The sequence below is a fragment of the Bos javanicus genome, chromosome 7, assembly GCF_032452875.1.
Source record: "Bos javanicus breed banteng chromosome 7, ARS-OSU_banteng_1.0, whole genome shotgun sequence".
Taxonomy (NCBI): Eukaryota; Metazoa; Chordata; class Mammalia; order Artiodactyla; family Bovidae; genus Bos; species Bos javanicus.
In genome coordinates, this window is record NC_083874.1 from 79,638,678 (window position 1) to 79,663,739 (window position 25,062).

General features: G+C 44.7%; 1 protein-coding gene across 3 annotated transcripts in view; it reads left to right on the forward strand.

Moving 5' to 3' along the window:
- The window catches only part of LOC133251611 (teneurin-2), a 764,810-nt gene that overhangs the window by 509,361 nt on the left and 230,387 nt on the right, over positions 1-25,062 (forward strand). For all 3 annotated transcript variants that reach the window (XM_061424270.1, XM_061424271.1, XM_061424273.1), the window contains one exon: positions 7,905-8,027. In XM_061424270.1, coding sequence (XP_061280254.1) covers positions 7,905-8,027 — 123 coding nt within the window. The remainder of the gene's footprint in view (positions 1-7,904; positions 8,028-25,062) is intronic.

The following is a 25,062-nucleotide window of genomic DNA, read 5'->3' on the forward strand; positions in this document are numbered from 1 at the left end:
GATAGGTGCACAAATCCCATTAGTAGTAAAGGGATTTGTGGGCGTAACTTCCCTGCAGTGCTTTGAAAGTTTATTCCGTTCAGTGTATCACAGTACAGTAGGGCGAAAATAAAAGAAATCACTCCACCATGGCCGTTTGAAAGGGATTAAAAAAAAAAAAAAAAAAAAACTCCTTTAAGATTTAATTGTTTAAAACTCCTTTAAGACTTTAGGCATTTCCAAGAATGTTCTCTCTCACGGTTTTGTTTGCAGCTCTTCTTTTAGGCAGAAGGTCATTTTGGCACTAACAGCCTTCCTCAAAAGGATAATTAATACGTTGCAGCAACCCCTCCCTTCAAGTAGGAAGACATGCTGTCGTCTACCGCATCCCCAAAGGATGATAAGCAAACCGACCCTGGAAAAAGTCACCAAACATATTGATGGTTGGGCAGTCAGACTGTAAATTGAAGTTGCCACACAGATTTATTTTCTCCAGACAATGGCCATTCCTTTAAGTTAAATAGCACACTGGTTTTTTTATATTTATAGAAGACTAATCACTACTTACAAAAGGAGGTGTCTGTTCCCGAGTGAGCCTTGACAATATTTAGGAAGAGATTCTGTAGCCCACCTGACTTGTTCCGTCTTGGCAAAGCCGTGGTTCATTTAAAGAACTCAGAGGGCCCAGTGGCCTCCAGTCAGGACTTGGTGGAGGGAGTCACTGGCTGGAGGGCATGGTGGTCGACTCTGCAGGTACACGTGTCTCAGTCAGAATCTCAGGCTTCCCATTTACTGGCTCTGGATCTTGGGCTAGTCACTTACCACATTATTGACCAGAGATGTAATTACCCAAGTGTTATTGACCAGAGACATTTCAGTATTCACTTACAAAACAAATCGCAGGCCACAGACCTTGCTAAGTCGCTTCAGTCGTGTCCGACTCTGTGCAACTCCATAGACGGCAGCCCACCAGGCTCCCCCATCCCTGGGATTCTCCAGGCAAGAACACTGGAGTGGGTTGCCATTTCCTTCTCCAATGCATGAAAGTGAAAAGTGAAAGTGAAGTTGCTTAGTCGTGTCCGACTCTAAGCGACCCCATGGACTGCAGCCTTCCAGGCTCCTCCATCCATGGGATTTTCCAGGCAAGAGTACTGGAGTGGGGTGCCATTGCCTTCTCTGTGTTCTTCCCCAGATGTCATCATAAATTGCTTGCTTGCTTTCTTCCTTCCTTCCTTCAAGGCTTGGCTCAAATGTTACCTATCACAGATGTCATTTTTATTCATTTATTTTCTTTTACTGGAGGACACTCCCTTTTCTTTTACTTTACAGTATTATAATGGTTTCTGTCATACATCAACATGAATTGGCCATAGGTATACATATGTCCCCTCCCTCTTAAACTCCCCTCCCACCTCCCTCTCCATCCCACTATAGACATTATTTTTGATTGGTCTATATTTAAACAGGATCTTCCCTGTAGCTCAGATGGTAAAGAATCTGCCTGCAGTGCAGAAGACCTGGGTTTGATCCCTGGGTTGGAAAGATCTCCTGGAGAAGGGAATGGCAATCCACTCTAGTATTCTTGCCTGGAGAATCCCATGGACAGAGGAGCCTGGCAAGCCATAGTCCATGGGGTCACAAAGAGTCGGACACAACTGAGCGACTAAAACTACTACTAAACTACTATATTTAAGTGAAAGTGAAAGTCGCTCAGTCGTGTCTGACTCTTTACGACGCCATGGACTGTATAGTCCATGGAATTCTCCAGTCCAGAATACTGGAGTGGGCAGCCTTTCCCTGCTCCAGGGAATCTTCCCAACCCAGGGATCGAACCCAGGTCTCCCGCTATATTTAAACAAGCAAAAAAAAAAAAGTTCCATTCCCCATCCCCCATATCCTGGCATTTCCTAGCCCTGGACCCTACTTTTCATTTATGTGTTTAGTTTCTGTTTCCCACTAAAATGTAAGTTCCATGAGAGCAAAGGATTTGTCTGGTTAAATGGCTTTATTCCTGGCACCTAGGAATACATACCTAACACACTCTAGGTACTCAATAAATATATGCTGAATGATAAATGATGAATAAATAATGCAAACACTGTAATTAGCCCAACACCTGGCTCCATGCCAAAATAAATGTTAATTGTCACCATCATCATTGAGCAGGCTCATTTGCATGTGTTAATTTTCACTACTGCTTGCAGAAGTGCTTTTGCAGATTGCCTGTGCAAGTTCCAGGTTAGCATTGGTGCACTAGAGATCAGAGTATTCCACCTTGATTCTTTCTCTCCTCTGGACAGGGGCCCTTTCCAAATTGGGTACATTTCCCACAGGAGCCCTGGCATTGTTGGCTTGATCTGCTGATGTCAGGGTGGGGAGACCCAGCCCTGACCCTCCCCATCAGCCTGCCTGGTCTCCAAAGGAGCTCTGCTGTCATCTCTAAGGCCCTTGCGAATCTGCTCGCAGGCTGAGCCACAAGACCCGGCGAGCTCAACTCCCTGGCCCCCTCCCTAAGCTCTGCTTGGCCTGAAGGCTTCCATTTTCAAAAGGAAAGCCCAGTCTCTTCCTCCATTTATGTATCGACAAAGCTGATCTTTAAAGATAGCCCCGGTTCCTGGGGACCTGCTCGGCAAACACAGAACCCCCGTGGCCCCCGTGTTTGCCCTCTTTGACAAGCAGGGGCTGAGCAGCTCTCTGGGAAGCGTTGCTGACATATTGATTGGCCCTCTTGTCAACTTGATCCTCTGCCAGCCAGTGAGCATGGAAGGTTCTAAGTGGCACCCAGCAGGGCCCACACATAGCCTAATTACTATTTCAGACAACCCCCGTTCCAAGCTGCCACTTTTCCAGGCCTCCAGTCTCCTGCCCTTGCGGTTGCTAGAGAATTCTTTTACCTGCCACCAGCCCCTCTACCTTCCCTTTGCTTTGGTTCCCCCTGAGTATTTCAATCAGAGCGTATCTGGCACAAACACAGGCAAGTTCAATGAGAAAACAGTACCCTCACTCCAGGTAGGTCTGTTTATTATTCCTGCTGAAATCTGGGGTCTGTGTGTGGTCTGTCGGCCCTGCCTTGGTGCATTTTTAGTACTTGATGAAAGTTTTCTCCAATTAGCCAGAGACACTTTCAGAGTCTGTTTGCCTATTGTGTTTTTAGTGGCTGGTTTCCCAGCTGCCCCTTCATTACATGAACTTCTACTTGGAGGCTTTTCCTCTTTTGTCCCTCCTGCCCTGTGGAGCCCCCTGGTTCCATCCCAGGGTCTCTCTGGAGTGGAGCCTGTCAAATCATGATAAATTGTGCATTTTGGCTGTCGGTAGGGGGTGAATAACATTAGGGAAAGGGTCTCCCAAACTCATTTCACTCTTGACCCTCAGATGGCCTGAACAGGACCTTTTGGGATGAGCTGCTGGAGCATTTGTGGCTAGCAGAGGAGGGGACCACCCCCACTGCATCCAGATGTCTTTGGGAAGAAAACAATGAGACCAGTGTTCACCTAAAATCTTCAGATGAAAAAGCAATGGGCTTCTTCCCTGAGTCTTCTTGGCTTTCTAAGTCTGATTCTGAGAGTAGATCAGAATTGGAGATATCATCACTTAATGTTTAAAGAGCTACTTGTTGTTTATAGAGAAAAAAATGCGGTGGCGCTAAATATGTGCTAACTCTTCCCAGCTGGTTTTTAGAAAGGATCCTGACCCTGTAAGTAAATAACTCTAGGTCTGCACAGACACCTAAGGTATAAATGTACAATTTCTCACATCCCGTATACTTAAATGCATCAGTCAAGATCGGCTCAAGCATGCTGCTGTAACAAAGTGCCCTAAACTCTCCATTGCTTGCAACAGTAACAGTTCCCTTCGGCACTCATTCCGTATTCTATCACTGATCAGTCATGGCTCCAGGCCTTGCTGTCTTCACTCCAGACCCAAGCTGATCATGTGGCAGAGGGAAAAGGTGTACAGCATGTGTGGTAAAAATCAACAAGGTGAGGAGCTGTAAACCAGCCCCAGGGAAAGGATGCTAACTATATATTGAGCCAGCCAAAATGGTCGTTTGAGTTTTTCCATAAAATGTTATGAACTTTTTGGCCAGCCCAATAAAATGGCACTTCATAGACTATAGGGAGATTAATCATGAGTTATGAGACCAGGTTGGCTGAGATCCTGTTGCAAACCAGAATTTGTAACCAAATCACTGTGAAGTATGAAGCAGCCAACCACCTCATGTTGTAATCCTCCTGGGATTCCAAAAGCCCCCTGTGATCATACTTAATAGTCAACAGCTTCCTTGTCTGTGAAATGGGCATGATGATAGCACCCGCCTCGAATGTAAGCAGTGAGCCTTGACATAATATCTGTAGAATGTCTGCCACGGGGCTGCCTATAGCAGGGATCCAAGGACCGGCAGCAGGTATTAATATCCTAATCATCAAAATGCTTCTCTTCGCAGACCTGTCCGTATTACTGCCAGCACTGTTTCATTCCATCCTTTACACATCCATATTATGTATTTTTTATTTATCGGAGTACCGTATCCTACAATCCAGCTCTTCACATCTGCCCCCATGTGTCATTACCAATTGTAATGAACGCTTATGGAGTGTCTTCTATATTCAAGACATTCTGCTAAGTCTTCAGGGGGTGGCAGATGCTGAACCTCCCTCTGGCCCTAAGCAGCCATTATCCTACCTGTAAAGGGAAACCTTTACAAAAGGTAGAGAGAGAGACTGACTGAGAGACTGATTTCTCAGCCCCCACCATCAAGCCAATCAGTAGCAGAATAAGAAACAGAATTCTCATTAGTCAGGAAACTCATTTACTTCACAGCTCCCCTGAGTCTTTATCCTAAGGACACTTTGGTCCTTCCCCACAGTCCAGAAAGAGAGTCTCATTTTCCTACTCAAGGAAGAGAGAAGGAATAGCTGACCAAGGGGAAAAAAAAGTGCAAGCAAAAGTCTGTTTCAAACTTTCCCACCCCGCCCCCGCAAAGAAAAAACCAAGAGGTGGTTCTACATCTGATATAGTTCTCATTTCTTTAGTTAAAGTTCAATTCAACAACAGAACATACGCCCAAACTTGAGTTTCATTTTGCAGCTTGAGTTACATGGCTTCTACTGGGAGGACAGAGCCTGTGCACCATCGATTTGGCTCTTGTCCTTTTCCAATCTTCTTCTCACTTTATTTTTCCTTTCACTTCTGGGAGTTCTCTGAGAAGTTACTTGTATACTCTAACCCAAACCCTTCTCATCCCACCTGGGGTTTTCTTGCTTTCAGAATTCGTTTTTTGTTTTAATAAAGAGATGCTATAGAACCCAAGATAAAAAGCAGGGGGCGGGGGGCAGGCATCTTTGCAAACAGAGGCCACTGTTTCCTGGATGTTTTCTCTTTATCCAGTAAGATTGGGGTATTGCTTGCTTGCTGATCTTCCAAAGCTGATGGCTGAAACATGTTCTGCACCTTGAAATGGCAAGTTTGAATACCAGGAGAGGGGAACAGGGACTTCCCTGTGGCTCACTGGTAAGGAATCTGCCTACCAATGCCAGGGACCCAGGTTCGATCACTGTGTTGGGAAGATCCCCTGGAGAAGGAAATGGCAACCCACTCCAGTATTCTTGCCTGGGAAATCCCATGGACAGAGAAGAGCCTGAAGGGCTACAGTCCATGGGGTCTCAAAGAGTCAGACATGACCGAGCGACTAAACAGCAACAACTTCAAGAGGGGAGCAGTTTTGACAAGAGTTTCCATATTGAGAAGGCACCTGGGGAGGTTGTTTATCCTCTTTGACTGATGAACCCTCCGCTTCCTTCTCTAAATGTGAAAAGGCAAAATCGTGTAAGGCCTGGGCCCCAGCTAGACCTACAATATGTGTTTGCGTCTCTCTTAAAACACAGAGGCCCTCCTTGCATCTCCCATGTAGCAGCAAGCCGGCTTGAGGCGAGGCCCAATAATGAGTTGTAACTTTTTAAAAAATCATTTAAAAATAGCTAATTCCTTGGCTCCCTTCACCTGGTAATTACAAATCAGATGCTATCGTTATCTTGAAGCTGCCACAATTAGTTCTCATGTCCTGACCTCTGTACGCTGAAAATATGTCATTATTTGAGGCAGTCGGATCTGGTCTCTTCAAGTAAGTGACCTACATAGAATAGATAAACTGCAGGAGAAAATTAGGTGTTACCCAGACGGAAAGTGTACAGTGAATGTCACTTATTAGCATGAATCATCTCAAAGAGTTGCAACAGTGGGCTGTGCACTTCAGAGGAATGTAGTGAAAGAAAACTTGGTTATGAGGTAGGGGCGTGTGTAAGAAAAAAGCAGACATGCCCCCAAGGACACCTTGCCACCTTCATCCACAGCCATCAATCTGAGCTGTAAAGTTTGAAGATAGGTTTTCTAACCTTAAAACAATGCAGCCTGACTTTAGGTGGTGGTAAGCAAGCAGAATTAATTGCTGTGTGAACAATTTCCTAAGCATTGTTAATTGCGTTTCCTGTGGTTAATTGTTTCTCCCATCCCCGCATCATACTAGGAACCTTTCGCTGTCAACAGCCCTTTCTCTCCCACAGTGCTGGAAACATAGCAACGGCATCAACCTGTGTCCGGTGGAAATGCCAGACAGACACAGGGTGGTTATTGTCTGGGTGAGAACTATGCAGGGAAGGGAGCTCCTTATGTTTTTGCAAAGGAAGCATTTCTTAGACCCGGACTTCGAAAGGATGCAGGTGTGTGAACTTGCCTTTCGTGCTCAGTAAAAACAGCTTACTGAGAACCAGCAGACGTAGGTGGGCATTGAGTTTGCTCAGTGACCTGGGATGTGGGGAGTTGGCACCGACAGAATGACAAGGACAACAAGAAAGAAGTGTGTATCTGGAGGCTTGAGGCATGCCTAGGAGTGAAGCAAGAGTTTTGCAGGCGTTCTTGTTTGCTTAGCAAAGAAGAGGCAGTGTTCCGAACTCTGTCTCATTCTGTATTCTGGGGAGGTGTCGGGGTGAGGCAAGTGGGAAGGATTTTAGAGGGAAAGACAGGGAATTGTCATTGTACTTTTTCTAGAGAAGGACCCCATTCCACTGCTACCCCCTGGCTTTTTCCACCATAGGCAGAAAGGTACTCACTGATGAGGAGGAGGGCTGGGAGGGAAAACTATCTTTAAAGTTTGAAATAGTCTGGGAGGTGGGCTCTTCCCGTGGGCCAGTACTACTGCCAACCAGGAGACGTGGGTTCAATGGCTGGGTCAGGAAGATCCCCTGGAAAAGGAAATGGCAATCCACTCCAGTACTCTTGCCTGGAGCATCCCATGGACAGAGGAGCCTGCTGGGCTGTAGTCCGTGGGGTAGAAAAAGAGCTGGATATGACTTAGTGACTAAACAACAGCAACAAGGAGTACTGCAGCTACTGGGGGCTACATGGGTATTTCAACACAGGTGTAGTCTCACCTGAACCAGACCAAAAGTCTGGTCCCACTTGGGGAGCCTCGATTTGAAACAGGCTTAGATTTTGAGCAGTTTGGAGGAAAACCATCCTTGTCAATGCCCCTGGACCAGCAGTCTATAAACAACTCTGTCCAGAGAGCAGGAAAGGCCCAGAGGGATAGAGAATACCCTTCACGGTGAGTCCAAAGGGGCATGTTCCGCTTTGCAGGGGCACTTCTGGAAGGTCTGGGCTGTGTTTCCTCCCTTCTCCTCTGCCCAACCATAAGGGATGCTGTCCCACCATCAGCAAGGCTGTTTCCTTTCCACTGGAGGAGGAAACCCAGCCCACCCAGACCTACTTGCTTTCTGCATTTAGCTAATCCCTGTGGCCTGGGGCAAGCCATTTTTGAACTGCAGCTTCCTTCAAAGGCAGCCGCTTGGAAAAAGCACCTGGCCCTCCCCCTTGACATTTGCATTGCTGAATTATCTATTCATATTTTCATTACTTTGTCTCTCCTGCAGCAATGCATCTGCTCGGACTCAATTGGCAACTCCAGCCGGCAGATGGACACACCTTTAACAATGGGATAAGGACCGGCTTACCAGGAAGCGATGATGTGGCAACAATGCCATCTGGAGGCAAAGGTGAGGTTACAGTTGCAGCTTGCCCTCTTGAGGTCACAGGAAAAGTCAGAGCTCCCCCGCCACCTGGTTCAGGTTTTCTGATCCAAATCTTGGAAGGTATGCAAAAAAGGAGAAAAGGGGAGGAAAAAGAACTGCCCTTTTCAGGTGCCCCTGTTCCAAGCTGTCTGCTGTCCCTGTCTGGGAGCTGGGCTTGGCTGGAGCCACTGGGAGCTGGCAAGGTGCCGGCTTGGAGCTATGTGCATACCTAAGCTATCTGCAGCGACTGGCACGCTCTGCAGCTACTTGAAAGCATCTCAAGGCCGGGGCAGGAGCAGCAACAACAGCAGCAGCTGGGGCAGCAGCAGCAGAAGCAGCAGGAGGAAGTCTTGCCTGATGGGGAAAGCTGAGAGCAGCAGGCGGCACACTAGATGGGAGCCTCTCCCGAGGGGAGAGATACAGCTTCCCCTGGGAGGAAGCGCCGCCTGGCAAGGCATGAAAGGGAAAGACCCCGAGCGGTTCCACTTCGGGAGAGAAGAGAAAAGAGTTTTGACAACTCGGGAACAAAGCTTCTCTTGGCAGAACATCGAAGGGGGACAATAGGAATGTTTATGAAAGCAATCAGGCAACTGTATTTTTGCAGGAAAAAAAATAGGTGCTAAAAAGGTGCTAAGAAGGAGGAGAGAAAACAGAACGGTGGGGGAGTGGGACTGTGGGGCAATTAAAGAACAACAATGGCTCAGCGGTAAAGAATCTACCTGCAGTGCAGGAGCCGTAAGAGGTAGGAAGTGTGGGTTCGATCCCTGGGTCTGGAAGATTCCCTGGAAGGTGGTATGGCAGCCCACTCCAGTACTCTTGCCTGGAGAATCCCATGGACAGAGGAGCCTGGCAGACTACGCCCATAGGGTTCCAAAAGATCGGCCACGACTACAGTGACTTAGCATGCACGCAGGGCAGCCAATGGCACTATGGGGTGGGTTGGCATGTGGGTGAGGGGAGAAGGATGCTTGATTCAGGACAGAAATCAAGAAAGGAAGAGGTTGCCTGGAAGGGTTATCCAAACACAGAATTTTTCACTCTGCCTCTTAGCTCACAAGGCAGTTCACTCCACATTTTAAAAAAACCCTGGAGAGAGATTTCAGTGATGGGAGGGAAACATTTATTGGGCACCTATTGTGTGCTAGGTTTAATGCAGAATGACTTCAATAACTCTAAAGGGATAAAATTTATCTTGAAGAAACAGACCCAGGATGTTTTAGAAATTTACCCCAGGACCTCCCTGGCAGTCCAGTGCTTGGAAGCCCACGCTTCCACTGCAGGGGGCACGCGTCTGATCCCTGGTTGGGGAAATTGAGATCCCGCATGCTGCATGGTACAGCAAAAAAAGAGAGAGAGAAAAGAAAACAAGAAATTTACCCCAAATCAAACAAGTAGGCAGGTACAAATTTGAACTCAGGTCTCTGTCATGCACATCTTTAGGGGAGTTGTTGGGGTTTCCCAAGGTGAGGCATTTTCCACAAAGAAGATTCCAGATTCTATGTGTATACCTCACATAGAGGTATACATTAGTCATCTCTGAGATGCTAATGTTGCTTAAATTACTCTCTCTTGAGCTGTCCTGGTGCTTCAAGTGTGACTTTTTCATCTTTTGAGCCAGGCTTGAAGAATCACTCTCCTCATCTATCCTAATCAAAACACTGAATTACCTCTAAGTAAGCATGAAAAAGTTTTTATCTGAGGATGAAATTATGTGCTTTCCATTATCAGGTGACTAAAACCAGACCTGAAAATGAACAGTATATTTTGTCTTCACTGACCCAAAAGCCAGGAGCCAAATTTCTTGGCCCCAGATTTGCAGTCTGCTCTCCTCTAGGACTTGACCACCCATAAATGTAACTTGAGTTCCCTTTAGCGCAGTGGTTCTCAGCTGCAGTGTCTTTGCCCCCTGGGGACATATCTGACAAAGTCCGGAGACTTTTTCGATTGTCACTTTTAAAAGAGATGCAACTGGCATCTAGTAGGTAGAGGCCGAGATACAATTAAGCAGCCTGCAGCGCAGAGGAACGCCTCCCACGATGAGGAATCTTTCCGTCCAAAATGTCCGTGACGCTGCTTTTTGAGAAACACTGCTTTGGGGAGACTCTGTTATGTCTGATCCACAAGTGTCCTTTATTCTCCAAATCAGCACCCCTTCCTTTGAAAAGAGTGCAGAATATACATTGAAAAGTGAATATGCATGTATTTTGCACAGGGATATATTTTATGTGTGCATACATACTGAGGTTATCCACACTTTTAAAATAGCAGTCTTCACAAAAGGAAATCCCCAATAGGCATTAACTCCCATAAATGAAGGTCCGCCTCTTTTCCCAGTGTGGTTAAGCTTTGTTTCCAACCCCCACCCGACTTGAGCCTCCCACAGCAGCAGGACAGAAGGTTCCCTGAAGAGAACAACTCCTAACTAAGAGTGTGATGTCTCTCAATGAACAAAGGAACAGTTTTCACAGTGTCTTGGAAAAGACCAGAATTTTCCCCCTCAGATGCAACCTGCTTTTGAAAACAGTGTGAGTCACATAACGTCACACACAAAAGAATGTTTTCCAAGTGAGTTCTGAGACAGCAAAGGGGTTGCCAAATCATTGTCCAGTGGTTTTTTAAATAATTACTTATTTTTGGCTACGCTGGGCCCAGGTTGCTGCCTGTGGGCTTTCTCTAGCTGTGGCGAGCGGGGGCGCCTCTTCATCGAGGTGCACGGGCTTCCCATTGCTGCGGCTTCTCTCATTGCAGAGCACAGGCTCCAGGCACCCAGGCATCACAGTTGGGGCGCATGGGCTCTGTACTGTGGCTCGTGAGCCTTAGTCGCTCCACCGCACGTGGAATCTTCCCAGACCGGGAATGGAACCCCTGTTCCCTGCATTGGCACACAGATTCTTATCTACTGGTACCAGGGAAGTCCCTGAAGTCTCTTTTGTCAAGAGAACTCTTATGATAAAGTCTGAGCATTTCAAATCGCTTAAAGCTGAGATAAAACTCGGAACACCTTCTTCTGAACACCAAAACAGTACTTTCCCTGTGACCAAAGAGATCACATCTCTTCCTAAGTTGAAAATTTGGTTTTAAAATCAACTCAGAAGGTTTACATTTTCACACACCCGCCTAACACTTTCGAAAGGCAGTGACCCTGGGTTTGAATTTCTTTACTCAGTGGCCCACCTCCTCCGCACTCGCCAATTCTATACATTTAGATAACCTGAATCAATTCCAATCGACTACTTCTCCAGTGTTTCAAAGAGACAATCAAGATATATTGGCAATAAGTTAATTAAATACCACCCCCTCTGTTTTTTTGTGCTATACGATAATCCTTCACTCCGATAATGTTTTCATCAAAATCCACCACACATTGCCAGGAAGGTTAATCTTATTAAGCAATTACTGGGTAAGTATCCAGCAGACACAAATTAAAATGTAAGCAAAACACAGGCATGTGAGTCCCATCTAAGATGGCACGTTGATAGAGATTTCATTACCTGGTCTTTAGGAGTGTTTACACTGCTCAGATTTGGCAAGGAATCTAATAGACAGGGCAGCCTACACAGTCGGATATGTTAGTGGAAGCAAAGCCTTTGATTAATTAGTTGGGAGAGTATATGTTCTGTGGGCTTTGTCTCCCCTTTTCCATTTGTTGTTGTTCATGGTTCTTTTTTTTTTTTTCTCTTTTTCCATTCTCTCTTTCAATTAAACCTTAATGTGGTTGATTTGGGTGTTGGATTTCACATCAAGGAAAGGGAGCCCACAGACTGCCAGAATCACTCACCATCTCGAGTGTATTTCTATGTTAAAAGGAATGAACTCATACATCTTCATTACAAGAGCACGGAGCACTTTTTCTATATATCTGGGATGAGATAAGCCTGGAGAACAAAGATTCAATACAGTGTTCTGACCTGGTCAGATAGCATAAGGGAATCCAGTTTGATTGGCCAGGCCCAGAGGCAAAGTGTACAAGAAGTTTTAAAGGGCACATCATATGTAGCCAATTTGTGCACTGATCTTAAGAAAGAATAAACTCCCAAATAGAATTTCATGGACCATTCTCAAAACCTCTCACTCATTTTACATTCAGGGCATCCTCTAGATCTGGGGTCAGCAAACTGTATCTCATGGACCCCATCTGGCCAGCCGTCTATTTATTCAACTAAAGTTTTATTGGAATCCAGCCATGTTATTCATTGTGCCTGGCTGCTTTTGCTCTGGAGCAGGGGAGTTAAGTAGGTGCCGCCAAGCTTAGATGGCCCCAAAAACCTAAAATATTTACTATCTGGCCCCTTACGGAAAATGTTGGTGACTGCTCTTGATTGTGTACAAACCCATTTCTACTTTCCTTGGACTTGTCTGTAACTAAAAACTATAAGAGACTAGGGAGAAAGACCAAACACCAATATATCAATTTTTCCTTCTTGACTGAGAGTTGGGTTTAATATAATCTTGGTGACTTTGCATTGACAAATGCTCTGTAATATAGGGCTCTGGGGTTGGTCTCATGGGATACAACCACCAGCTCCATCACTTAGCAGCTGTGTGAATGTAAACAGGTCATTTGCCCTCCCTCGGCCTCTTGGGTCATCATCTGTAGAATGGTACCCCCTCATAAGCTTGCTGTCCAGCATAAATGAGATGTCACTTATACAACATGGTATAGGATGTCAGACACTAATAAGAGATCCATGAATATTTGTTGTTGTTCCTGACATCATCATCATGTCTCACAGTCAGTCCGTTTAACAAGCCTCCACGGACTGCCAACTTCTTATGAGGTGCTGTATTTCCCAAAGGCAAAGGCTGCCTTCAGAATGTCAAGGTAGACAATCCTGCCACTTTATCTTTCTTCTTTATCTTCTAAGAATTGGGGCAAACTGTAATGAGGACTTCTTCTTAACTAGATGCTTGATGAGGTCAGTAGGAAGCAGGACTTCCCGTTCCGAAGGGCCAATGTGCAAAAACAAGCTGGCCAGCTCCTCATCACGTTATTTGTCTCACTGCAGCTTGAGTTCCATCACTGCCAGCCTGTCTGTTTTAAGCCCCACCATTCTCGGTTTATAACTCAGCTGTAAACATTTATTTGTGCCTGGAGCACATTTCTTTCCTACCCTTTGAAAAAAAAAAATCAGAATTTCCAGATGGTATGCAAGTTGGAAAAAAATGGCAAAGACTGTTATTCTGTTTAGAAACATGTTTTTCTACACTTGCCCTTTCAGCAAAAACTTCATAATGATTTTTACTAGTTGGCTTAATGTATGGTACTAGGAGCCAGATTAGCAGGGAGGTTGCTAATTCTTCCTCTGGCTCTCGTCAGCCTCTCAATGAACACAGCCCAGGGTTCCAAAATGATCACTTCCCTACATGGAGCTTTTTCAAAGTCGGTGAAGTTCCCAGAAGGGCAAGGGGTCATTATGTTTGAGCCAGTCATTACGGTACTGCACATCTGCTGGCAGATACAACACCCATAGCCTACATAGCAATGCAGCAACTCCCTTCATTTTGGAGGCCAGGCCATTCTACCATTGTTACAGAAGGGTACCTCTTAGTGCATCTAACTGCTGGATGTCAGCTTCTGACTGCCACCTGCACCGTGTTCTGAGTTGCATACTCCCTGTTGTACATAGCACCATCATGCATGCATGTGTGCTAAGTCACTTCAGTCATGTCCGACTCTGTGTGACCCCATGGACTCTAACCTGCCTGGCTCCTCTGTTCAGCCCGCCAGGCTCCTCTGTCCATAGGATTCTCCAGGCAAGAATACTGAAGTGGGTTGCCATGCCCTTCTCCAGGGGATTTTTCCCAACCCAGGGATGGAAACATCATCTTTTGTGTCTCCTGCATTGGCAGGTGGGTTCTTCACCACCAGCACCACCGGGGAAGCCCATCATGCCTTGACATAGGCATTAATAATGAGATCCAGTTTCCCTCCCTGCTGCATTTGCCCTGAAATTTCACTGGCATGTTTCTCTTTCAGAGAGACCTGCACACCCAAAGCTTGATCTCTGCTTGATACATGTGTTTTTGTATCTCTTATACTTAGCCCAGGGTCCCAAATGCAGTCAGCATAGTGGTTACATATGTGGGTTGCAGAATCGGTCAGACATGGTTTCTGATCCAAGCTCCAGCCAGCACTTAAGACCTGTGTGACCCTAAGCAAGTCACGTTACTTCTGTAGTCCTCTGGTCTTTAAAAAAAAAAAAAAAAAAAAACCATAAAGGAACTGGGAGATTCCATGGTGAGTTGTAACCAATCTGTCAATTTTAGCTGCTATAAGTAATACTAATGAACTGAACTACAAATTAATACAGAAGCATATTCACCTGAACAATTAGATGGATAAATATCTATTAACACCCTGAGTGGCAGAGAGTTGGCCATTTTTGTCTAAGATTGAGGTTTCGAAAGATGTAAAAGCCACATGTAGTTCCTCATGCTGAAGGATTTTATAAAAATCACTGTTGCTATGTGATGTTCTGAAAACTCTCATGGGAGTAGTGGACGCTCGGGATGGAAGTCTATTCCCAAGGATTAGCCAGCCAAGAGCAGCGGGCAGGCTTCCAGGCTGCTGCTGACTTAGACAAGCTGGTGAATCTAATGTCCTTAGGTGGATCTTTTCTCCTATCTCTTGGTTAAACAGAACCCCCAGATGGTTGTCCTGCTTCCCAAATAAATGGAAACGAGGTGTAATGACTGAAGCAATGTTCTGAATTCCACTTTATTTGCGATAGATAAAAATATGTGAGGCAGAATAATCTGCAAGGCAGATTTATGCGAAGGTGCCTCCAGAGTTCAGTTCAAGTTTGGGAAGTATTAATATGAGGCTTCATTTTCCTGGTATGACTATGAGTCCATTCCCTTTATCACTTGTTTGGGGAATAGTCTCGCTGTATCCATAAATGAATTATGGCAACATTTTCTGAAATTATTAGCTTCTAATGGGGCTACGGATGGCTGTCATTTTGCTCAACATCAGTCTTATTTAACTGGCTGGAATTTTAGGTACATGTGTCTGAAATAGGCAGTCGCTTCACATTTCTATGAGCAATCTTCCATGGAAGTTATAGAAGTAGACTATCCTGTGAAATTGATCATTAGAGTGTTGCCTCTAAAATCCCAGAAATCTCATCTTTAAGCTGGAGGTGAACCAGCCAGAACCAATGTGTCTTAAGCATCTGCTTCGTAGGGCAAAATGATCGTCATCTCCACTTTTCACTGGGCAGCTCATAGATAGGAAGAAAAGCTGGCCATGGAAGCTGCAGCTCTGGCAGTCGCAGGCTGGACTCCATGGTGTTTGCCAGGACCCCACCCTCGGTCATTACCAAGAGCCCAAGGATGGTGGTGGACTCTCACAGAATGATTACAGAATGGTGTTAAATTCCCCTGTGCTTGATGCTCTCCATGGGACCCTGATTTCAGGCTGCCTAGATAATGGGAATGACAGACACCCCAACTTTAATGTTGACCAGAGATTACCTAGTGCTGAAGTTGATGCCTGATAGATAGTTGTTGCATGAATACATGAGTGAATGACCCACCTGACATTGCTTGGTACCTTCAAGAATCATTGTTAAATAAATATACAACCGCTTTTCAGTTGTCCACCTAAGCAGCTAGAGTCTCCACCAACACCTGTAGTTTGGGATGAATAGACTTTGCTTTCTCTGACCATACCACTTTAATTTATGCCATAAGTTTCCCCCAGGTCTGCAGACATATTGACCACTCATTGTATATTGATTTCAGCTGCTCTGAAAAGTGCCTATCTCATTATGGCCCAGTCCCAGCCCTAGGCCCTCTATCGATGTGGTGCATATATACAATGGGATATTATTCAGCCATAAAAAGGAGTGAAATTGGGTCATTTTCAGAGGTGTGAATGGGTCTAAAGTCTGTCATACAAAGTGAAGCCAGTCAGAAAGAGAAAAACCAATATCATATATTAATGCATAAATGTGAAATCTAGAAAAATGGTACAGATGAACCTATTTGCAGAGCAGAAATGGACATGCAGATACTAAGAATAGGCTTGTGGACACAGCAGGGGAAAGAGAGGGTGGGATGAACTGAGAGAGGAGCATTGACATATATATACAGCCATGCATAAAATAGCTGGTGGGAAGCTGCTGAATAGCACGGGGAGCTGGGCTCTGTGCTCTGTGATGACCAAGAGGGGTGGAATGGAGCAGGTTGGCGGTGGGCCAGAGGAAGGGGATATATGTATACATATAACTGATTCACTTCATTGTACAACATTGTAAAGCAACTAGTGTTGTTGTTCAGTCGCTAAGTCATGTATGACTCTTTGTGACCCCATGGACTATAGCATGCCAGGCTTTCCTGTCTGCCATCTCCCAGAGTTTGTTCAAACTCAGGTCCATTGAGTCAGTGATAGCATCCAGCCATCTCATCCTCTGTAGCCCCATAATCCTCTTGCCCTCAATTCTTCCCAGCATCAGGGTCTTTTCCAGTGAGTCAGCTTTTTCATCAGGTGGCCAAAATATTGGAGCTTCAGCATCATTCCTTCCAATGAATACTCAGGGTTGATCTCCTTTAAGATTGACTGGTTGGATCTCCTTGCAGTCCACAGGACTCTCAAGAATCTTCTCTAGCACTACAATTCAAAAACATCAATTCTTCGGTGCTCAGCCTTCCTTATGGTTCCAACTCTCACATCTGTATACAACTACTGGAAACTATACACCAGTTTAAAAAAAAATAGTGCCTACACTATGCAGCTGATATCATAAATTAGACCACTACACATTTATCCTCCAGATCTGTGATAAATATTTACAGATGTTCGAAGGTAGTGCAACAGATAGAAAGATATAGAAGCGCCTAAAAGCCAGGTCCTACCTATGTTACTCTGATAAATCCTTAGAAGCAACCCCATTATACAACCCCACATGAGTAGACAGACTTGGAGAAGGGGCAGGATCAGCCCAAAGGCATGCAGCTAGTAGCTGTCAAAGCTGGGATTCAAACCCAGGGCTGACCAGCTCCACACGTAACATTGCCCCCTGATATCTTAGAGCTTCTCAGTACGTGGACACCCATCTTGGAGGTAAAGAAAGTGTTCCTTGCTCAGTAGTGTCCGACTTTGCAATCCCATGGACTGTAGCCTGCCAGGCTCCTCTGTCCATGGGATTCTCTAGGCAAGAACATTGGAGTGGGTTGCCATTTCATTCTCCAGGGGATTTTTCTGACCCAGGGATCAAACCCAAGTGTCCAGCACTGCAGGCAGCGTGTTTACCATCTGAGCCACTGTTTCTCTGGAGGTAAAGCTGGAAATGTAATTATGTTGTTTCCTTGTTGAGTGTCTCTCAGTGGCATCCTCTTAGGGATTAGCCATACTTCTGATCCTGGAACAGCTGGCACGGCTCCAGGAGCCCAGGTTCAGATCCTTGTCTGTGGGACTAGGAGCCTGGTTCGGGCTGCTGGCCCCTTTGACCTCAGAGGCTAGCACAGACTTTCCAGACAGCTGCCCAGGGATTTGACCCTCAGGGATGGAGTCACTGGAATGGTTCCTCACATCGGCAATAGTAGTTTACAAAAACCATCTTTCCTTTTTATCTCTTCAATGGCAATATTGGTGTATTTTTCCTCCTTTTTATTATTTTTAAAATTACCCAAGTTATGCGCATTCATTTTAAAGACTCTTTTAAGTATGTAGAGTCTTTTTTTTTCCATTAGTTATAAAGACTATTGGTGTAACAATTGGCAAATTTGAATAAGATCTATAAATATATGTGTTTAGTTGTATCATTGTTATTTTTCTATTTTTGATAACTGCACTGTGGTTCTGAAAAAGAATGCCCTTGTTTTTAAGAGAAACACATGGAGATATTTAGAGGAGTAACCTGTTTACAACTTAATTCTGAATGTTTCAGTTAAAAAAAAACATTTATATATAGAGAAAGCACGAGTGTATGTAATATTTTTGGAGTCTGGGTGAAGGAGATGCAGGGATCTTTGTACCAACTTTTGAAATTTTTCTATAAATCTGAAATTATTTCGAAATGAAAAATTTGGACTTCCCCCAATGGCTCAGTGGTAAAAGAATATGCCTGCAATGCAGAAGACACTCAGAAGACCTGGGTGTGATCCGTGGGTTGGAAAGAGCCCCTGGAGAAGGAAATGGCACCCCACTCCAGTATTCTTGCCTGGAAAATCCCATGGGCAGAGGGGACTGGCGGGCTACACTCCATGGGGTCACAAAGAGTCGGACATGAGTGAGCAACTAAACAACAACAAAAAAATATATATATACACACACACACACACACACACACACATATATATATAGGAGAAGGAAATGGCAACCCACTCCAGTATTCTTGCCTGGAGAATCCCAGGGACGGAGGAGCCTGTTGGGTGCTGTCTATGGGGTCGCACAGAGTCGGACATGACTGACGTGACTTAGCAGCAATATATATATATATATGGAAATATATATATATGGAAATATATATATATGGAAATATATATATATTAAAACTAAGATTGTGGCATCTGGTCCCATCACTTCATGGCAAATAGATGAGGAAACAATGGAAACAGTGACAGACTTTATTTTGGGGGGCTCCAAAGTCACTGCAGATGGTGACTGCAGCCATGAAATTAAAAAACGCTTCCTCCTTGAAAGAAAAGTTATGACCAACCTAGAAAGTGAAAGCGAAAGTTGCTCCGTCGTGTCTGACTCTTTGCAACCCCATGAACTCATCATGGAATTCTCCAGGCCAGAATACTAGAGTGGGTAGCCTTTCCCTTCTCCAGGGAATCTTCCCAACCCAGGTCTCCTGTGTTCCAGGCGGATTCTTTACCAACTGAGCCGTAAGAAAAGCCCAAGAATACTGGAGTGGGTAGCCTATCCCTTTTGCAGGGGATCTTCCCGACCCAGGAATCGAACTGGGTCTCCCACATTGCAGGCAGATTCTTTACCAACTGAGCTATCCAACCTAGACAGCATATTAAAAAGCAGAGACACTACTTTGCCAACAAAGGTCCATCTAGTCAAAGCTATGATTTTTCCAGTAGTCATGTATGGATGTCAGAGTTGGACTATAAAGAAAGCTGAGCATCGAAGAATTGATGCTTTGGAACTGTGGTGTTGAAGACTCTTGAGAGTCCCTTGGACTGCAAGGAGATCCAACCAGTCCATCCTAAAGGAGATCAGTCTTAAATATTCATTGGAAGGACTGATGCTGAAGCTCAAACTCATATACTTTGGTCACCTGATGCGAAGAACTGATTCATTGGAAAAGACCCTGATGCTGGGAAAGATTGAAGACAGGAGGAGAAGGGGACGACAGAGGATGAGATGGTTGGATGGCATCACCAACTCAGTCGACATGAGTTTGAGTAAGCTCTGGGAGTTGGTGATGGACAGGGAAGCCTGGCATGCTACAGTCCATGGGGTCACAAAGAGTTGGACACGACTGAGCAACTGAACTGATCTGATGGGGAAAAAGTGAAAACCCCTGTTTGCAAAAGCATACTTCAGTTTTGCATCTGGGAAGCTTACTTTGAAAGCAATCACTAGTTTGTTAAAAGGGATGTAACCTTCACTTTCTGATAACCCTTCCCCTGCAGACACCACACATTCGCCTTTGTAGCACAAAACAGGAGACAGCCCTCCTGGCTCACTCTGTAGACCACAGCAGGCTAGGGTGGAATGCATCTTAAGATATTTGGGGGTCATACCACTCTTATGTAAACAAGAACAATGAGACCTGAGAGCTAACCCGCCTAAAACTAGCCACCTTCTTAATAGCAAGGAGGGGAGGTCAACAAAATAATTCCTTTACACCCCTGTTCCTTCCACAAATGGTTCAGAGTCATAAAGCATCAGGATAAGGACTCTCAACTTTGGGTTGTTAATCTAAGAACTTACCCACTAGACTCCAGCTGCCCTGGCTCATTGTTTTGTTTATAAGATTTTATATAAAAGATAAATTAAAAGCTGACTCATGATTTTTCAAAAGAATTCATAAAGAAATTTTGTTTAGATACTTTTGTTTTGTTTAAATAAATCTCCCTGTGGAGATTTGAAAAGAGAGTTTTATTAAAAAAAAAAAATCAGTTTCCATGCAACCTTTCAAAGTAAATCTTCCTGAAAGCTCTCATTTCACTCAGTATTCATAAGGATTAAGTTAAAATACCCAATCAGATGGGCAGATAAAACTTGATTCAGTTCAACAGGCATTTATAGATTACCCGTGACTTGCCAAGTGCAAGCCGCCGAGAACCCAGAGATGAATTTGCGGCTCTGTCTGACCTCAGAGAGCACAGTGTCTAATAAGGGAGACTTAGGAAGGCCAACCTAGACAGCGCATTAAAAAGCAGAGGCATCACTTTGCCGACAAAGGTCCATCTAGTCAAAGCTGTGGTTTTTCCAGTAGTCATGTATAGACGTGAGAGTTGGACCATAGAAAAGGTTTAGCACTGAAGAATGGGTGTTTTTGAATTGTGGTGCTAAGAGGACTCTTGAGAGACCCTTGGACAACAAAGAGATCAAACCAGCCCACCCTAGAGGAAATCAACCCTGAATATTCATTGGAAGGACTGATGCTGAAGCTGAGGCTACAGTGCTTTGGTCACATCATGTGAAGAGCCAACACACTAGAAAAGATGCTGATGCTGGGAAAAATTGAGGGCAGAAGGAGAAGGGGGTGATGGAGGATGAGATGGTTGGGTAGCATCACCAACTCAATGGACATGAGTTTGGGCAAGGTAGTGCTCAAGATAGCTCCAGGAGATAGTGAAGGACAGGGAAGCCTGGCAAGCTGCAGTCCCTGGGGTCACAAAGAGTTGGACACAACTTAGAGACTGAATGACAACTAAGAAGGCGAACAAAATCAACATAGTCCCTAATAACAGTGCTGCAGTAGAGCTAAGTGTAAATGCTACGGAGACAGAGAAAGAACCTGTTTATCTGGTGGGAGGCGGGGAGTAAAGGACAAAAGAGCTTCAGTGTGAAGGTGAAGCTGACAGGATCTTTATTTCAGTGTTAACTCAAGAAAGCAGGTTTTTCAATAATCTAATCAGAAAGATAACCACACTGGCTCCCGGAAGGTCCCACCAAAAGTCAGTAATGGAAACAGAGCCTGACTCCCAATTTTAAACTTGTTCCCATCGTTCTCTTAAGAGAGAGTTAGACTCTCCCTTCTGTCTTGTTGGATAGATGAATAGGTAGGTAGATAGATATGTGCATAATATATAAATATATACATGCATGTCACATATATACACGTTGTTTCCTTTTGGAAGTTCTTTACTCTGAAAAGAAAGACAGATGTTTTCCCTTATAGTTCCATTATAGTTTTCCATTCTTTTATTTAATTAATGTAACTAGCATTTGGAATGATGCTAAAGCTGAAACTCCAGTACTTTGGCCACCTCATGCGAAGAGTTGACTCATTGGAAAAGACTCTGATGCTGGGAGGGATTGGGGGCAGGAGGAGAAGGGGACTACAGAGGATGAGATGGCTGGATGGCATCACTGACTCGATGGACGTGAGTCTGAGTGAACTCCGGGAGTTGGTGATGGACAGGGAGGCCTGGCGTGCTGCGATTCATGGGGTCGCAAAGAGTCGGACACGACTGAGCAACTGATCTGATCTGAGCGTTTATTTTATTATTAGTCTGCTCAGCACCTACTTTGTGTACTTTGATTTGTTACTCTCACCCTATGAGATAGTTACTATTATCATTCCCATCTTAACAAAAAGACAGTGAAGGCCCAGAGAGGTTAAGCAGATTGGTGGAGGTCACACAGCAAGCAAGAACCGGAGCCAGGATTTGAACCCAGTTCTGTCTGACTGCAAAACCTTTAGCACCAGGTACACTGCCTCCTTTAGTGGATAGGGCATGGGGAGCGAGCATCTAGAACCCGGGGGGGAGTGTGACTACCGAGAAAGCAGCCTGTCACCACTGGCGGGAGCAGCTGTTGCTGACATCAGTGTCCTGAAGTCAGGGTCTCATGAAAGAAGGGGGACCCCACTGCTTTCAGCCCTGAACCAAACCCCTGAGGCTCCTTGCAGGAATTTCTCCCTCACAGCCACTCTTTGGAAACCAGCTCCCTTTGCCATCTCTGGCATCCTTACTTGGTTTGATATTATCAAAATCTGTTTAAGTTTCAGCATCAGATTAGCAGGCTTGTGGGTGCCTATTTCCAGCTTCCTTTTCATATCCTGTCATTAACCCAGCAACCCCTGAAAGCCCAACAGACATGAGGGAAAGTTCATTTTATTAAGTGTAAAGATGAATAACTTCTTTAAAATGCTTTCATTTTTAATGCGTTTCTTTAACTTGTTGCAAACTATGAATGATTGCTAGGCTTACATGTGGTCTTTATAAGAGGTTTGTAAACTGTTCTTCCCCAAAGGTTTTTTGTTTTTTTTTTTTTCCTGTATTACTTCCTTACTGCATCCTTTTTATTGTATCCCTTCTTCCAAAAGGTCTTAACTGGGGAGAACGGAAGCCCATCAAAAGCAGCATTTTTAAGTACAAATGTATTTCTAATTTATATTCATCAGAGCTTCTGATCAAGTGGTGATAAAAAGTGATTCCCCCTGGGTATGTCATTACGTCAGCAAAATAAACACCCCTCTGTTGAGTCTTGGTGGTGGTGGTAGTTTGGTTGCTAAATCATGTCCAACTCCTGCGACCCTGTGGACAGAGGACCTGACAGGCTACATACAGTCCATGGGGTTTTCCAGCAAGAATACTGGAGTGAGTTGCCATTTCCTTCTCCACTATTGAGTCTTAGATAGTTTTTATTTAGTGCTTGTTTCTTGCCAAAAAGTCCTCTAAGAGCATAGATTAAGTCATTAAATTCTTTTAACAACCCTATGAAATAAATAATAATAATGTCCCAATTGTGCAGGTGAGGGAACTGAGGCCCAGAGAAGGATGCCTCTAGCAAGTGGCAAAGCTGGGATTTGAGCCAAGGTGGTCTCAGTCCAGAGTCTCTGCTCTTACATGTGATACAGGGACCCTCCAACTCCACAGTCTCTGAGGCCACATGAAAATGTTTGGGGAACGCATCATCGAGTCCCCATCTAAAGAGCTGACCACAGGACTAACTAGTTTCTTTTCTTCCTAACAGTGTTTTGTGATGGAAGCTTCCCAACTTCCTGTGGAAGCCCATTCCCTATTCTAAAGGTCAAGAGTGTCCTCTTAAGGGCCAAACCAAGGTGTCTCCTACTTGATTTGAAGCCCCTGTTTACTTTGTATTTGCCCCGCTATTGAACTATTACAAAGGGGAAAAAAAATAACTTTACACCCTCAAGTCACTCTGCGGTTTCTCTTTTATAATTTAGATATAGAAAACCTTCAGGATCCAAGAATGTCACCTCTCCATTTTCCAGATGGCGAAGCTGTCATTTATGAGTCATTTACGAGTCTTGTCTTGACTGCAGTGGCCAGATAGTAACAGAGCGGGGTGGCTAAGTCACTAACCCTTCAGGCCAGTCTTCTGCAACTGCATGATCCCTTCTGACCATCCAAACCTTTGGCAATGGATTGCGGCCAAGTACAGATGAATATATTCAGAGGAGTCCATGCATTACAGAATGCAGGAGGGAGCCTGCTTCCCCTGCTTTGCCTTTCAGGCTGAAGTTTTCAGATCCACAAGGCCACCAAAGTGATCAATCAAAAAATGAAAAGACCCTCAAACCCCAAAATGTCTTCAATTCTTTCTGTATTTGATTTCAGCTGGTTTAGAAGATCTTAAGAAGATAGTGTGCTTTTATATTTCAAGTTTAGAATCCATTTGAAGGAATCACAAATGGCCTATCTGAAACCAGCTTCCAACAAGGTTTTATTCCCATTTTAGAGAGGAGATTAATGAGGCTCTGGGAAATTAATTAACTTGCTCTTCTTAGGCAACTACTAGTAACTCCCAGCTTTTTCTTAATTCTATATTTGTAAAGCAAACCACCCTCTGAAGTGCGGGTGACCCTGGCTGGTTCATTGTTATTAAGAAATCCTCTTTTAAAGTGGGATTTTCTGGAACTCCTATTACTAAAGTTCTGAAGGATGCTGAGTATGTGCAACCAATGGTTTCTATGTAGGTGATTTCAAATAATGCAACAGAAATGTACCAGTGTCAACATGTGAGGGGTGTGGTTTCCACATGATTCTTAAGTCCCTCCCTCGAGCAGGGAAGAAGTGAAGAAGTGAACTCACTCAGTCATGTCTGACTCTTTGTGACACCATGGACTGTAGCCTACCAGCCTCCTCCATCCATGGAATTTTCCAGGCAAGCATACTGAAGTGGGTTGCCATTTCCTTCTCCAGGGGATCTTCCTGACCCAGGGATCGAACCCAGGTCTCCCACATTGCAGGCAGACACTTTACCTTCTGAGCCACCAGGGAAGCTGCTAGCGGCAGTATTGGGTCAGCCTGAGGGCAAGCCAGCATTTTCTGTTCAGTTATTTTATTTACTTTGGACGATTTTTATTCACCGAGGTCTCTTTTTTTTTCTTTTTTAATTTATGAGAATGTCAGAGTATATTGGACTTGTTTGTGGCTGGAAAGAATAATTAAAGGCTGCACGAATTACATTTCATGCCAAATTAACATCACTCTCCGCTCTCCTGCTGATGATTTAACATCCCAGTCACATTTGGGGTGCTGGAAGCTTTACATGTACTTGTCAGACTGTAACTCTTACGATAGTTGATCAGTAACGAACAGTCACAGAAGTTCAGGAAGCATTGTGCCAATGTTTCGGATGCCCTGGGGTACGCGTTTCTGTGTTTCTTATTTAAAACCGAGATGGTTTGTTTTGGTTTTCGTCTGCCCTGTTCTTTGTTGTCGTGCGCAGGCTTTCTGTGGTCATCTTGAGCAGGGGCTACTCTCTGTGGTGCTCGGGCTTTACATCGCGGTGGCTTCTCTCGCTGCAGAAAACAGGTTCAGGGGCCGCAGGCTTCAGTGGTTGCAGCACGTGGGCTCAGTAGTTGTGGCTCACAGGCTCAGGGCTCCACAGTGAGCGGGATCCTCCTGGACCAGG